Here is a 17210-nt window from a genome sequence, read left to right on the forward strand (position 1 = left end):
TCATGATGAGACTTAGGATCATGATGAGACTTACGTGATGTAGTGGTAACCTCCAAGTTTTGCTCAGAAGCAAGTACATGGTCTTTTAACCACGAATCAGACACTTTCAATACAAAATCATGAAATCTGAGACACTTGTGTTCTGTATTGAAATATTGCCATGTATGGAATGCATTGAATAATGCACAATTACAGAGGTACATGCAAACTTTTTTGACTATTTTATAGTTTTTCTGTATATATAGGGTAATAACTCAAATATTGGCCTGCCTGATCTATTCCTTTCATGTATTTGTTGTAATTTAATACACTTTCAGGTTTTTTTTAATTGTGTAATTGGTTTTTCTACTTTGTTTGAGCGTCAGAGTGGTATTACGTACTGTAGAGATCATTCATATTATTTTAGTTTTCAAAGCTCTCCATACCTGTGCAAGTACTTCACCTTTCCGTTGATGACAAGCTTCAAACACATTGACTTTTGTGCACTTTAATTTTTTTTGGAAAACTTCTATTTTGCCATATCGTTTCACAAACTCTAGTTATCTTTTCAAGTGACTTCTCTGTAAGTTCTATACTGTTACAATAATTATCTAGGTAGAGGTGATGCCACTTTCCATAACTTGGTGTCAATAGTTCCATCACTGTTTTTGCTAAAGACTGTCCATCTCCAGAATATATATTGACTGAGGAAATGCATCCTGTACTCGAATCACACAGCATTCAAATGAGTATGCCGTATTTCGTAATTTTTGACAGATTGCAAACTTTATAATTTAACCGGCCATGCCACAGTATTATTCCTTCATCAATTGAGATGCTTTGACTTAGATTCAAAGTTTCTTTAAACTTTTTGGAAAAATTATGAAATACGAATTGCACTTTGAAAAGCCAGTTGAGATTATCTGGTTTGTTGTTGTTGTTGTTGGAAAAATGTAAAAAGGATATTTGTCTAAATCGGTTGCTGGATATCATTTTGTGAAATATCAGTGAGTGTATCAATGGATTTGTTGACCAATAATCATCGATCCTTGATTTTCCTGTAAGGATAGCAAGCAGAATCCATTTTCTAATTTCAGGTCCCACAATGTCAACAAATTTGGCATTTTATTTATCCAGTTTCCTTCTATTGCAATTCGGACTGTATTACCTGTTGGTTTTGTTGCTAATATATTGAAATAGATCGTTCCCAATATACAATTTTATGCTGTGTGTATCTTTGGGAAATATGTTTGGACCCGGAGATCCTAAAAAAATTTATTACTGGTTCTCGGTAAATCGCAATCTGGCCATCGTGTACTGTCTCCTTCGTTTGATTCATCCAAATCACTTGGCAACTTTAGCATTCGCTGAATTCTTCTTGGACGTAATTCACTATCTTCCGACGATTGTGCTTCACTTTCATTTTTTGATATCCAATGTTTTCTTCTCAATCAGCCAATTCGTCCGGAAAATCAGACAAGACATCTGCGCATTCATCGTAAATAATTGTATCGTCTCTTTCATCTCACGTGATGAAAGGGCACAAGTACTTATAAATACAAAAAACTTTTTGACTTGTGTAACTTATTGTTAACTAAACAAAACACGAACAGAATGCAAAAGATACTGAAGTGCTATTGCCGGCCACTGAGCGATACTATGCTCATGACACCACTGTGGTGTCACCGGACGGCCTAGTGTTACTTTGATCTAGTATTGGATTTAGTATCATTCTATCCAGGCATTTGTAAGCAAAGCTAAGTGGAGAATCCTCTTCTTTTTTTATTATCACTGAACTGGAGTCAGCTCTTAAACACATGAAATGTAGAAAATCTGCAGGTGAAGATGGGCTCTATCCCGAATTTTTGGTGGACCACAACATGGAAGTAGCAGTTCGCCTTCTTAACAAAATTCTTCACACAGGAACCACCAGCAAAATTTAAAAGACCTAAATTATTTGTTATCAAAAGCCAGGGAGAGAGGAAGAACTTTAACCCAATACCTTATTCAAGTTAGTAAGTCTAAAAAAAAATCTGTTCTTACATTTGTAATTTATTACTAAATACACTTCAATTTCTTTATTAAGTACAATGCAATGTCAGTTGCTTTTTCTTAAATTCCACTTAATTAAAATTCATTTCATATAAAGAGAGAGAGAGAGAGAGAGAGAGAGAGAGAGAGAGAGAGAGAGAGAGAGAGAGGGAGAAGTTTACTGGCAATAAACAAATGAAAGATTTTTTTTTAAAGTTCTTATTTCCATCACAGTTTCTTTTGGTAGCTCACAGTAGGATTTCAAAATGGTATGGCAGCTGAGAAGCTTCATTCATTTGCTCACCACTGAACTAGAGCATTAGAAGAACAAAATCAAGCTCTTGCCTGCAACTTGAGTTGGAATCACAACTTGCACTCTCCGCAACCTCTGTAAGACGACTAAAAACTAGATAATGGCTACACGTAGTAAGAAAAGTAGCACGAAACTTCGATATTGTCTGATAATGCCAACACAAGCTGTCAGGAGTCTTATGTTTCCATCATATAAATTGATTGATCTTTCCAAGAGTATTGCCAACACAACTACTCTGTGCAAAGTACAAGAAATTTGCAATGAACTTCTATTAATACAGTATGAAGTAATATCTGGGATCAGACCTACCACTTATTTTGAGTACAGCCTGATCATCTTTTGGAGTCCACTGTAAATTTACTATGTATAGTTTTGGTCTCCTCTTTGCTGGTTGGTCCATTCTCCACAGTCTACGATATCGCTTCAGTACCTGCAAAGAGATTCTAGACATAATTACATCATGTAAAGTTAATCAAATTTACAACTTTATTTTTAATGCTGGAAGGTACCAATACAGGCTAGCTGCTTCATTCACAGAGACAAACTGGTGAGCAATGGTAAGTAAAACCAAACGAATGATTATGGATAAAACAATTGAGGTGAAAGACACTTTTTTTTTATGGACAGTGTGGCCGTGCGTTTCTAGGCGCTTCAGTCTGGAACCGCGTGACTGCTATGGTCGCAGGTTCGAATCCTGCCTCGGGCATGGATGTGTGTGATGTCCTTAGGTTAGTTAGGTTTAAGTAGTTCTAAGTTCTAGGGGACTGATGACCTCAGATATTAAGTCCCATAGTGCTCTGAGCCATTTGAACCATTTTTTTTTATGGACAAGACAAAATTCACTACACATCCATTCCCCATGGCTCTACAAGAATTATTCTTCTTCTAACATTTATGAAAATAGATGTACGACTGTTGTGTTGAACAGATGATTACATGACACACCTGCAACAGTGAAAATATTTCCCAGTCATACTTGTACCCACTGTTACAAGTTTCTTGCCTCAACTGTTGTTATTACCTTCAGAGCACCACTGCCAGTGGTGGCTCACATACAGACACTGTGGAACTTCTGCATCCTGTCTCTAGTTGATATAATTTAACGTAAGGAATCCTTTCTTATTTAATTCTTTCTTCATACTTGTACAATATATAATCCTTAAGCTTATTGTCAGTAGCCATCCCCCAGTTTATGAAAAAAAGATACAAAAACCTTTGTCTGGAACTGTGCACTCCACAATTACAGTGGTGTGTTGTTTGGCCGTTGTGCGCATGTGCCCGTACGAAGCTCCATGTGGGCAAAGGAGTGAGAGCATTGGGCACTCCCACAAAGCCGACCTTTACATGCTGGTGGAAGGTAGTTATTATTCATTCTCTCTCTCTCTCTCTCTCTCTCTCTCTCTCTCTCTCTCTGTGTGTGTGTGTGTGTGTGTGTGTGTGTGTGTGTGTGTAATTGAATGTAGAAACTGTCTGCCACATTCTCAAATGCATTAAAGTATAGAATTAAATCATCACTCTGCTTCTGGCTATTCTATTTGATTAATTTTTTCCGTTCTTTTATTTTACAGAATACTTTAACCACGATCTTGCATCCCCCAGAAGTAAATTCTATGATTGTTAAAGATTAATTTTTCATTGCTGTCTGTTTACGAGGCAGTCACAGCTAAGAAACGAGATGTCATTTAACATATACGTGGATGATGGTAATTTCAAATTTTGGCTAGGTCCTTTTCGTCAGATTATGCTTCATGTTAAAATAATTTACAACCAAATGTAATCTTGGGAAAATAGTGTGTTTGAAGTTAATGAATGTATAACAAATATCAAAACTGCAATCACAATGAAGGAAGTGTTAGAATCCTTCAAAGGCGCACATGGCACAAACCTGGGAAATGTGAGACAATGTGGTGATATTCAGAGAGAGATTTTTTCACTGAACACTTAGTAGTTGCTAAATTGTTGAACAAGAAACGTGTGACTAGTTTAAACAATGGACTTCCTACTGAAGAAACACTACTGACTGCTGAAATACATCCCACGATTGACAACGGTAAGCTTGAATAGGGGCTAAAAGTGCTCTACTGCATATCTGAGGTTTATGAATGTTGCAAATTAATTGGGCTGCTGAATTTTATCTCAGAAAATAATCTAGATGATTATCTTAGTGAAAGTTCAAAACTGATAAGAATCCTCTTTACAGTTCCCATGATTATATCAGAAGCAGAACACTGCTTTTCAACACTGAACAGAATAATAACTTTTCTAAGAATTTGGAAAGACTAAATATGCTTGCAGTGCTTTCAATGGAGAAAAATTTTACTCAGTTATCATCCAGAGATCAAGACGAAGATTAACGATTTTTTCACTCTAGTTAAAACAAGAAAAATAGATTTCATTGTTAGATGAATACATCAAGCTAGAACTGTGGGAATTTACGTAAAAGTAAGTAAAACTCATTTATTCTTTTATTATTTACTAGTATTTTATTCTTTCAGGATTTTATCAAGTTTCTGAATAAATTTTCTTTTCATACATTTATTGGGTTGTATAACAAGATGTTTGTTAATATTTAACTGATGTAGAAAAACATGAGTGACTTCTCTTGACACACATAGAAACAAGGAAAAAGCAACATTAATTAGGGGTCACACAAACACTGAATAACATGCATTACATCCCTTTGACAAGGAACTATTTGCGTCATTATAATTTTTTACTATGTGTACTTGTCATTAAAGTATTCCCTCACCCCCCCCCCCTCCCCTTTTCCCCATCAGTGTTAATGATATAGTCAATTGAATCGCAGTTGTTGCCCTGACTCAGTTAACAACCTGCTTGATGTCTCCACTGAAGTGCCACCCAGTATCACTGCTCTACAGCGGTTGCAATGTGCCTGCACTACGATACAGAAGGGGAGTGAGGTTTGTGTGTCCGCGTTTAATTGTGTGGGTGCTTCATACCAGATGGTGCAGTAAACCTGTGAACTGAAATTGTAGTCAGAATTCCTTCAACATCTAACTTAAAACAGCTTCTTACCTCTGCAAAGCACGTTGTAGGGTCCACTATAGGGTGGCTGTAAAAGCTTACACATGGTGCCGTGTCGAACAAAAACCTGTCTACATTTTGACAACTCACTGAAAACAAATGGATGATGAGACTGCTGTGTCCTCTTTGCTACCGGACGAAGTTACTGTATGTATGACCACATCTTAGTAATGAAGTCCAATGCTTCAATAACATCACTTGGTCTGCTGCCAAAGAATTTGCCCAGTAGGCGGATAGGTTGTCCATATATCCAGGTCAAATACCGTGGCTTCTAAATCCTCCTTTATATATGCACAGATGCCTAGTAGAACAGTGAGTAAGAGTTTCTGTCCAATGCTATGAATTGTGACAATTTAATGATGCCTTCACCTCTGGATGAAATTGTTCCACCAGTCAATTTGTCACTAGTTGGTGTGCTGCAGTTCTCATCCTCTTCGCAGCAAACAGCGTGGTGAGAGCCTTGTACAGGTATGAGTCAAACAGTATGCTCTGATCCATAGTGATTTGTAAAGACAATCCAAAAAGGATGATCCACTCCCATAAAAAGGTGATAGCTACTGTCTCTCCTGTGATATAGGTCATGGGGGAAAACCTCTGGGTCAGCATGTAAATCTGTTAAGAACCTCAAGCAATAGGTAAACCCTCAGATGGTGGTAGATATCCTATTATATCCAGATGTATGTGTTCAGAGTGTCCATTATGCAAGAAATGTACTGAGTGGTGCACGAACATGCAGAGTAATTTTTTTGTGCTGACAGGCGGTGCTATTGATACACTTGTCATGTAAGTGCGTCCAAAATCTGCCACACAAAATCTGGTAGTGCTGCAGATCCCTGGATGTGACGGTTGATGTAATTAAGTGGTAGCTTGTTGGCAGAAACCAGCTGTCACCAATGGGCATACTCTTGGGACTGACACATAACAGTACATGCATACATTTGTTGTTGACAGCTGGATATGCTGTAACTGTAGACCAGAAGGTTGTGCTAAAAGCTCTTAGTAATTTTGGATTGAGTTGTTCTGCTGGTGAAAATGCTTTGTAATCCTTGGTGCTTGCGATCTCTTGGCTGTGAGATAAGGTGTCACCCGGCACATTCCTTTCCACACTGTGTACGATGTTCATCATAAATTGCTCAACGTAAAGTAACTGAAGGAGCTGGTGTGGCAAAGCCTCTTCAGGCCTTTGTTGTTGTGGCAAAAAGTCAAGCACCAGCACACCTGTCAGACACGATAGAGAAGAGATAGCTGTGAGAAGATGTCAGCCAATCACACACTGACCGACTCCTCTCCAGGACGAGAACGTGACAGCAGTGATCCCTACGTGAAGGGGACATAAGTGCTGTGACTGACTGGTGACGGCCCAGTTCAACAGCAGCTTCAAGACCGGCCAGTTCAATAGCAGTGTCAATGCTAGTTACTTCGCTTGTACTGTCTACATAGCACAGATTTGGAATTGTTTGTACTGAAGAAGATAGATTATTTTGTATGTCACCCTTTGTTTGCGACACATCTCTAATTGCAAAAGTTAAGCATTGTAATTATCATTTTGTAATAAAATTCATTACTACGATTTGTTTGAATTGTTTGTCTAGCAAACAGAGTACGCAGGTTTCCTAGACACCACATTTGTCAAAGGGTGTGGGTAAGAGGCTAGTGATCAGTGATCAGGATGAACTGCTGCCCCTCCAGCATGTGTCTAAATTTTTTAGTGGCAGTTTATTCTGCATATAGTTCACAATCATACACGGACCAGTTTTGTTGTGCTGGAGAAAGCTTCCTGCTAAAGAATGCTAACAACCACAGACATTGATTCATCTGCTGTTGCAGCCCTGCACCCACTGCTATTGTGTGAGCACCAATCGTGAGGGCAAGAGGTACTTGCAGAATTGGATGTGTCAACAGTGTGGTGTCTGTGATTATCACCAAATTTATGCATCCCTTGTAGAATTTCATGTAGTGGCTCTGTTAAGAAAGCGTGGTTTCAAATTAAGTGACAATTCATAACACCCACAAACTGAAGTAACTTATGTATTGTTGCCAGCTGGGGATAACTGACTATTGCCTCAACCCTCTTCTGCAGAGACTGTATTCTGTAGGTGTTAATGGTGTGGCTCAGAAACTGCACCTCCGTCACTCTGAAAACATACTGTCTCTGAACTGGACACTATTAACATCTCATTGATGCAAACAAAGCAGAATTCAAAATTGCACGTCATTTCGTCCATAAACCTCGAAAAGTTTGTGCGCCACTACATAGACTGAACGGCATCTGGTGAATTCAAGTCCAAAAGATGTACACATGGCTGTTCTGCGAATATCTTTGGTGTGACCGGTATTTAGCAGTATGCACGCACTAGATCTATCGTAGAGAAGACACATTTACCGTTCACATTATGTGTGAAGTCCTCAATGTGTGACACAGGGTATCTGGGAGCAGCCCAAGGAATAACAATAAGTCTGCTCCGAGTATCAGATGCACCACATCAGCAACTATGAACTGCCATTCAAATGTAAGCCGGAGACTGAGGTTGAGGGTTAATGTTATCTACTCATCGTCTGAATAGTGGCAGCAAACAAATGGTAAATCATCACGACTAGGGCAAAGAAGGCGGGTGGCCAGGTAATCCCACTGCATTTCCATTTCACACAGTGAATTGCACTTCCCTGCCTCTGTACCAAACCATCTAATAATACCAGCATAATTTCGTAGCTGATGGCAGGCGGCAGTGACTTCTTGTTGAGCAACAGTGTCATTGTCAGCTGGTACTGGCAAATCTGCAACTTGTGTAGAGTTTCTCCAGCTGTGCTGGAAGTGATGCAAAAGAGCTGGTATTATCTGGTTGCAGGCTGACAGCCACCACATTTGCAGATGGACACATTTCAACAATGTGATCAGCCATTAGTGCAAGCAGGTCCAATCCTCCCACACAAATCGAATACCTTTTGTGCATCTGATGGCAGGCATGACACCAAATATTTTTCCGAATGTCGTTGCTGACTATGCTATTCACCAATGTTTGCAGATGACGTAGTAACAGTGTGTGATCACCTTGTTCTTCCATCCACAACAATTACTCTCATCTCACTCAATGAATGCATTATTAAGTTTTGTATACCGCTCTGTAGCTGGTGGTGCTGCAAGAATGTTCTGCACTTCAGTGCTCATCACTTTGTTTAGCAATGTGACATAGCTCTACTTGGTCTCATCAGCAGTAACAAGTGACAGCACAAACTGGTTCTCCAAACCAAAGCACCAGATTATGTTGCCAGAATAGAGGCAGTGTGGCTGACTACCATGCTTGCTGGCACCTCATCTGCAGTTGTTGGTGCTGCAACTGGTACAGTCTAATATTTAATGTAAATCATGTTGGAAATATGTTGTGTGACTGTTACACTTTCACACCATACTGCGGGTGAGCCTCGATCACATCACGCGGTGTGGTTGGTCTTACTACTCGTGTTGTATGATTATCTTAGGATCAAATCGGTGTCGCCAAAAAATGTTGGGTCTTATAATGAGATATTCACTCTCAACTTTTAACGAATGTTATATCTTGGGATACACATATGACAATGGAAAACAAAGGATAAACAGTGTTAACTAGAGGTCACACAAACACCAAATAACATGAATTATATATCTCCGACTTTGAACAATCTGTGTCATGATAATTTTCACTATGTGCTCTTGTCACTACATGTTTTTGATTCCTCTTACACAATTTTAAATCAAAGGCAAAAATTTTTTTGGAGCAGCTCCCCAACGAATTTTAGTTACACGGTACCACTGACCACTGGGTTAATATGACACAACGGTATGTCATTCCATCTTCCAAATGATCCTCTGAAGGCACCAGTCAAGCCATGCAGATCAATGCTGTGGCACAAGAGGATGATGGACTAGAGATTTGCTTGCCTGTAGTCTCCCCGCGAATAACCGGTTTGCAGCAGTTCATGTTGACACATCTTGGCCCACAGGCTCCCTTATCAGTGCTGTGGTAGCTGTACAACGAGCCACTTCTGTCCTTACAATATGACAATCCTAGCGGGTGTCTGCTGTGTGGATGTTCGGAACCTTGTCTGCAGGTGTGAGAATGTCCATGTGACCACTGATACCAGTATTGTTGCACAACTGACGCAGCACATCCAACTTTTATGACAATCCTCCAAAAGCACCATCCTGCCACTCAGAAGGCCACCATTTGAACTCTTTCAAAGAAGCGCATTTCACTGTAGGAAGCTTGAGAGTGTGTCAAAAGCATGGTTGCCTGTTTGCTTCACACGTTTGCACCACACTGAGCCTTCTGGCTGTGCACATAGCCTATTAAAGGGTACACAAAGATGGCACTCTGGCAGCTATGCCACTATGTTATCTGCTGGCGGATTATGTCGAAATGATTATCATTAGGCTATATCTACTGTCACCTCAAGTAGCATACACCGTCATCGGCTCAAAACTAAATGTTGTTTTCCCAGGTGTACTAATTTTTTTTTATTTCCGGCAGCTTATTTGAAAACCGAGTATCCTTACTGCACCAAGTGAAAACATTTAAAATGTGTTTTGCATGTCAGGGTAAACAGTACTATGTATTTTATTAGTAGTTCTCTACTTAATCATGAACCAGAGACAGTTTGGACTTGGATTTACAAAGGAAAAGCAAACAGAAATTCAAAAATGCATTTTCTACTGGGGAATAAAACTATAATAAATTCCCTGTGCAAAGGAAAAGATTCCTACAATAAATCGGTTTCAAAACTTTCTTTACAAGTAATGCATACTACACAGTTAAAAGATTACTTAGAGGACGGCAGAGTGGATAATATCACCTACCACATTACAAAACACAATCAGAATGTAATGATTTTACAAGAAAATCATATGCCAAGGTCAATACTGCAGGATAGTAACGGGCTGTCACTTTCCTGATATAAATACTTGTTCACCTTAGAGGATGTTAACTCAAGTTTTTTCAGGTGGGTTAATGGGAGGCCATGAAGACATGTAGCTTCAGTCACATGTTTACTGGCCTCAAGTCAGTTTTCCAAATGAACTGTAGTTAGTTACACGGGGCATAGCAGCATGTTAATGGTCCAGGAGTCACGAGTGGATGTCCTTAGTGTGTGCAGTGATGAAATGTAAAACTGAAACTCGAGTAAAGTGTATGTAAATCGAAGAATATTGTGCACTACAGCAAACTGAGTAAGGCAGTGAAGTTGTTCCAGATACTGGTCTCAAATTTGGGAGGACAGAATTTGCTCTGCTAACTATTCTAAATCATTTCAGCCAAATGACGGACATCATCAAGGCCACTGCTGATCACCTATTCTACCCTCATAATAAGCACACTTATATGATCTGTGTGTCTGTATTTGTTATTTTTGAATTAAAGGAGACTACTCACCTAAAAGCAGAATCATTGACTTGTCGATAGGCACACAAATGAAATACAAACTTGATAGCCTTCGGAGTTATCCTTTGATGAGCTAGAGTAAAACACATGCCCTACACGATGCCAGCTGAACTAACAGTGCCAAAACTATTTTTTGGCAGGTGAATTGGTTGTTGTTGTTGTTGTTGTTGTGGCGGTGGTGGTTGATATGTCAGATGGGGTGGGTAGAGGGACATGGAGGCGTAAGGCAGGGAGAAGAACGGAGGGTGGGTGACTAGCGGTTTGGAGGAGGTGGCTAGTTTGTCGGTAAGCAGCTGGTGGGAAGCACCACACACTGAAGGTGAAATATGATGTTAATTGGGAGGAGGTGATAGGATTGAGGATAGGGGAACTGTTAGGTGTTGTGTGTGGGGATAATGGATTACCTGCAATTGAGACCAGGACCATTATAGGAATGGAGGATGTGTTGTAATGATAACTCCCATCTGTGTAGTTCAGAGAAGTTGGCAGTGGAGGGAAAGATACAGATGGCTCGGGTTGTGAAGCAGCGACTGAAATTGAGCACATTCTGCTCAGCTGCATGTGGTGCCATCGGGTGGTCAACTTTGTTCTTGACAACAGTTTCGCAGTGGCCATTCATTTTGGTGGACAGCTGGCGTGTGGTCGTATCAACATAAAAAGCTGTGCAATGTTTGCAGCAGAGTTGGTGTATGACATGGCTACTTTCACAGGTGGCCTGGATGCCCCTGTGGGGTAGGATAAGCCTGTGACAGAACTGGAGGATGTGTTTGGCAGTGGCCCACTCATCCTGCTGGATTGGTGGTTGGTAGTCATACCTACATAGAAAAGGTTGATATTGGATGACAAGGGGACACTCCTTTGTAACTGATGCTTGGGCGTGGTGGGAGGACTGGGAGTGTGCTACGATATGGCATGAGACATCTACTTATGGACTAGGTGTAGGGGACATTGTCTGTATATGAGGACATTTGTGAGGCATTCAACACACTGGGAAACGAAGTTCTTGACACTGAAGATACACTGGCTAGGCTTTATAGAAGGGATTTTTTGGTGTGGAAAGAATGGCACTTGTCAAAATGCTGGTACTGTGGGTGGTTAGTGCGTATACTGTGGACAGAGATGTGGATGGAGCCATCAGAAAGGAGGCGAGTTGGGTAGAGGAGGACCATGTGAGGAGGGTGGGAGAAGAGGTGTTGAGGTTGTGAATAAATGTGGATAATATGTCTTGGCCCTGAGTCTAGATCACAAAGATATTATCAATAAAACTGAACCAGACTAGGGGTTTGAAATTTTGGGAGGCTAAGGTTTCATCTTGATACCTACATGGCCCATAAACATGTTGGCATAGGAGGGCACCATGTGGATGGCCACGGCTGTGCTGCTGGTTTGTTTGTAAATCTTCCCTTGTCTGAAGGATGTTGGGATATAAGAGTGGAAATTCCTTTAGTAGGAGCACAATAGCCAGCTACAATGCAGTGTCCAGGATTGCCCAGTTTGTGGATTATGGGGAGCATGTAGAAGGTGGGTGTGCAGGGAGGTGGGTGTGCAGGGTGGTGGTTGAGTGAGGAGTGTGGTATCACAGTCTGATACCACCCTCACCAGTGTCTCACAGTTGCCAACAGAAACGTTTCAGACAGACGCTGACAGCAGTCGTGTGGGGACCTGGGAGGTCAATTATGGCACGCCTGCTGAGCTACACCTTCAGCAGTTCCAACTATGAGCATCCTCTGCTGCTATGATACAGGGTGGGCAGCAGCAGCTACACTGCCAGTCTCAGTCACAGTCTTCGACAGCCGCCATTCTCAGACAGCCTTCGACAGTTCGCTTGTGCACGAATATGCTTGTGAAGTAAAGATATCTACAGAACCGCATATGAATATTGGCACCCCTCGTCTTACACTTGCATGACTGTTACTTGGTGTCATTTATGCGGCAGTCCTGAAGAGGATGTGACTCGAACGTAGAACCTGGCTTCCTAATGAAACAATACCAAATTAATGGCTGTCGGTACAGTATTATTACAGTTCATCGACCAGCCTCTGTGAACTACATCACGACAGTAGTGGAGCCCTTACCTGCTGAGATGATGATCAGATCTGGATCTGTTTTCAAGCTGTGTATGGCTATTAAATTCTGGCGATAGGTTATCGTTTTTAGGAAGAGACCTGAAGAGGAATGGTGAGGCTAAGTTGGAAGTAAGGAATTCTTGGAAGCTGACTAGGAAGTGGTCAGTTAGGGTGGTGGGGGTGGCAAGGTGGAGTGATGGTGATATGAATTGGCAGAGGCATTGTTCGATATTGGGATTAGGTTGGCTAAGGTTGGAGGGATTGGTGGCAAAGAAGTGTTTCAAATGTAGGGACTGGGAGGAAGAGGAAATCTTTGACATATTCAGCATGGTTGAAACTGGTTGTAGGGCTGAAGGTTACGTGTTCTAGAAGAACAGAAACTTTTGGATCCTGGGTTTTGTGGGTTGTCGGGTGGAAGTTTTGGAGGAGGTGGTAAATTAAAGGGGTCAGCTACGCACAATCTGGGTGTTATGAGCTGTTGACGAGGGGCTTCACTGTGAGTAAGATGTTAACAGGTTGGACAATTAATGGATGTGGTGCCTGGAATACTCTTCCAGGCGTTTGAGTGCAAGTGTTTCTTTTTCAAAGATTTTGTTTATGTAGTAAGGACGGTGTAGCAACACTATCTTGTTGTGGGAGTAGAGGTGGCTCTAGGATGCCTGTGCCATAGGGAGGTGCTTTTGCAGTGTAAGGTTAGTTAGGAATAGGGGAACTGGCAGAAACTGAAAAGATGAAGGTCATTCTGAAATGAGAGGCGTAATTAGACAAGAGGATTTTTACGGTTAGGCCATTTGGAAGGGACTCCACAGTCGAGTCAGCATTTAAAGCAGAGGATGTAGGACAGGGTTTTAGCCAGGGAAAGGGATACTTTTCTGAACTACAGAACGGAGATAGAGCAGTGTCCTTTGGAGTGGGGGTGACGTTAGCAAACAGGAAGTGGGTGAGTGTGAGCGTTAGGTGGTTGTAAGGAGAACCGGATAGTACAGGGTGTGTTTGTGGAGTGAAATGGGAAGAAACTGTGCTGGGAGCAATAGGATGGTTTTGTGGTGTGACGATATCATGCCTGGATTACTATCACACGTAGGAAAGGAGGAAACCCCCTCATGCCCATGGCTTTGCTACTATCTAACACTACCTCTCCCAAAGTCCTTCTGACTCCAAACCCATCTCATTCCTTCTACACCTTACCAGCTTATCCTGGGCCACAACTACTTTTCCTTTGAAGGAAAGGTTTACAGACAAATCTGCGGAAAAAAAAGTCTGGTTCAGGTTCACTGATATGAACTGGACTCGGGGCCAGGACACCCTGTCCACATTCCTTCACAACCTCAACAACTTTCCTCCCATCCACTTCACGTGGCCCTCCTCGTCTTAACACACCACCTTCCTGGAAGTTGACCTCCACCTTCCTAATGGCTCCATCCACACCTCTGTCCACATTAAGCCAATTAAACACCAACAGCACCAGCATTCTGACAGCTGCCAACCCTTCCACAACAAAAAATCCCTGCAATAAAGCCTAGCTCCCTGTGGACAATGGACCTGCAGCGAGGCGACCTCCCCTCCTCAGTATGCTGAGTGCCTCTGAAGGCCTTCACAGATAGGCAGAACTCTTCAAACCTAGTTTAAAAACAAATTATCCATGTCACATCCTCACTCACCCCCTATCCTCCCACCAGCCCCGGAACTATCACCCAGTATGATCCTGGAATGGAACAACAGGACCATATCCTTCACCAAGGCTTTATCTCTTATCCTGCCCTGAAATGAGAGACATCCTACCCGAGACCCCTTCCCACTCTTCCTATAGGCATTTTCTGTTGCCCACCCTACATACACAACATTCTAGCCCATCCATATGCCATATCCACTCCCACCCCTTGCCATAGAGGTCATTTCCCACGGTGAAAGACCTGCTCAATCCACCCACCAAGCTTCTCCTGCTCCAGTCCTGTAATGGACTTATCCTACCTCATAGAGGTATCCAGGACACCTGTGAATGTAGCCATATCATATACCAACTCTGCTGCAAACAACGCACAGCTTTTTACGTCAATATGACCACAAACCAGCTGTCCATCAGAATGAATGGCCACTGCTAAACTGTTGCCAAGAGCAAAGCCAACCACCTGATGGCACCACATGCAGCTGAGCAGAAAATGCTCAATTTCAATGGCTCATCATAATCTGAGCCATCTGGATCCTTCCCTCCACCACTAGTACTTCTGAACTACACAGATGTGAGTCATCATTACAACACATCGTCTGCTCCTGTAATCATCCTGGCCTCAATCTCGTGTGACACACTGGCCTCACGCCCTCCACCCAACTGTTTCTCCTTCTTGTGTCCTGTCACCCCCTCCCATTTCTTGTCCCCACATTGTCGTACAGCGTGTGCCACTTCCCACTGCTTTCTACGATTATCCCAGGCCATATACCTGCCACCCCTCCTTTGTACATTCTTAGCCAGCAATCTGGCCACTTCCCTTCGAGCCACTAGCCACCTGCCCCCCCCCCCCCCCTCCCTCTGTCTCCCTCTCCTTCTACCCACCCCACCCCACCTCACCCGAAACTATTCCCATTACAACCAGCCCAACTGCCAAAAAATAGCATTGGTACTGTTAGTTTACCTTGTCAACTCTTAGAGCTAGCAAACTTTCTTTCCATTTGTGTGCCTTAGAACAACAACACAAAACTTCTGCTTTTCGGTAAGTGGTCTCCTTAATTTAGAAGTATTTACATTCTACAAGAACTTTTCCACAACATTTTGAACTGTTTATTTTCATTCTATTATGATAAATATTATCACTGTGAGATGATCCCTGGATGAATAAATTAATCAAATCACACATTAATACAATTTTTAACTGTCAAGAAACTTCTCACAATTAGGCATTTCATCATCATCAGGCTATGACCTAATTAAATGTCACCATGTGGCCAATTGCTCTGTGCCCAGCGATCTTGCCACAAGTACTCGCTTGCATGCCACAAGTACTTGTTTCGTGACAAAAGGGGTGTCTTCGGCATTGAGAGTAGAAAGCACAAATACAATTAATTTAGTTTCGGAAAGGCTCACGCAGAGTTTGTGTGTTTTTGCTTGGTGGAAACATCTGCCTGTTATCAGAAATTGACTGCAAAGTTAAAAGAAGAAAGAAAAGAAAAAAGATCTCTTAATAAAATTTATAGAAAATGATTTATACATGAGAAATACCACTATCTTTATTCAAAGCTTCAGAGACAAGAAAGACCATTGGGTCCTTCATGGAAAGTGTTTGAAATTTTAAAGCACGGAGGGTTTAAAAAATACACAATATCAATAATAATAATAATAATAATAATAATAACAACAATAATTATATCTGCAAAAGGGCGAGCTTCCATACTGTTGTCAAAGTTTGGACAGAAAGATTAGAAAAAAAGCCTCCCAAATCTGGTAGTATGTACTATAACTAAACTTTGTTTCTGTGTTATTGTCTATTTCTGGCTCATATTATAAATTCTGAGTAGTTGATGTAGGTGCTTATGGAAAAGAAAGTGACAGTGAGCTACTGAGAAAAACAGATTTTTCAGAGAGACTGCAGTTGCTACTGGAAGAATAGCTACCAATTTCTGACATTGTTGCACCTTACATATTTTTGGGAGATGAAGCATTTCCCCTCACCCACAGAGACAGTCACAAGGTAACAACTAAAATGTTATCCAACCATTATCAGTGTCAAGAGTTTCAGTATAATGTATTTTCGGAATAACTGCTTTCAAGTTTTGGACTCTGAAATAAAATGAGAAACTATATACCAGTCTGAAACATTTCTAAATATAGTGGCATCAAGAGGAAATAATCTCAATCAGTGCAGTTATTGCTGCAAGAACGAAATTTTTTGCTTATTTCTTTACTAATATATAAATAACATTGGCTGGAGTACCTCAACAGTGAATATGATTTTGTTAAGATATGAAATGTTTGTAATAAATATTGGTGGTGAAAATAAATTCCTCTGAACGTGGATACTTGCCATAGTTCAAGATTCTTACAAAATTGCCATCCACTCCTTGTCGGATTTGAGACAATTTTTATAATTTTCATTTGTCTTACGCACACAGCTGGATGTGAGCATACTTGTAGAATTAAATGCTATTCCGAAATCATGGAATTTTGGTTACTCATTGTGTACTAGTCACAACACAACATTTTATTTCCTGTCACGTTACTCGTACGAAATGCACGCGCAACCCATTAAACATGACACGTTGTCTACTTGTGCGTGTTCGAATTATAGTTGTCGGTAGGAGTGTGATGCACAATAGACGCTGAACCACTCGATCTACTTCAGTCTCCTACCAGGACACTTACAGCTTCTCCTT

General features: G+C 41.2%; 1 protein-coding gene across 3 annotated transcripts in view; it reads right to left on the reverse strand.

Annotated features, from left to right (window-relative positions):
* The window catches only part of LOC126456762 (uncharacterized), a 190114-nt gene that overhangs the window by 35183 nt on the left and 137721 nt on the right, over window positions 1-17210 (reverse strand). For all 3 annotated transcript variants that reach the window (XM_050092519.1, XM_050092518.1, XM_050092520.1), the window contains one exon: window positions 2633-2753. In XM_050092519.1, coding sequence (XP_049948476.1) covers window positions 2633-2753 — 121 coding nt within the window. The remainder of the gene's footprint in view (window positions 1-2632; window positions 2754-17210) is intronic.

Source organism: Schistocerca serialis, chromosome 2 (assembly GCF_023864345.2).
Source record: "Schistocerca serialis cubense isolate TAMUIC-IGC-003099 chromosome 2, iqSchSeri2.2, whole genome shotgun sequence".
In the NCBI taxonomy this organism is placed as follows: Eukaryota; Metazoa; Arthropoda; class Insecta; order Orthoptera; family Acrididae; genus Schistocerca; species Schistocerca serialis.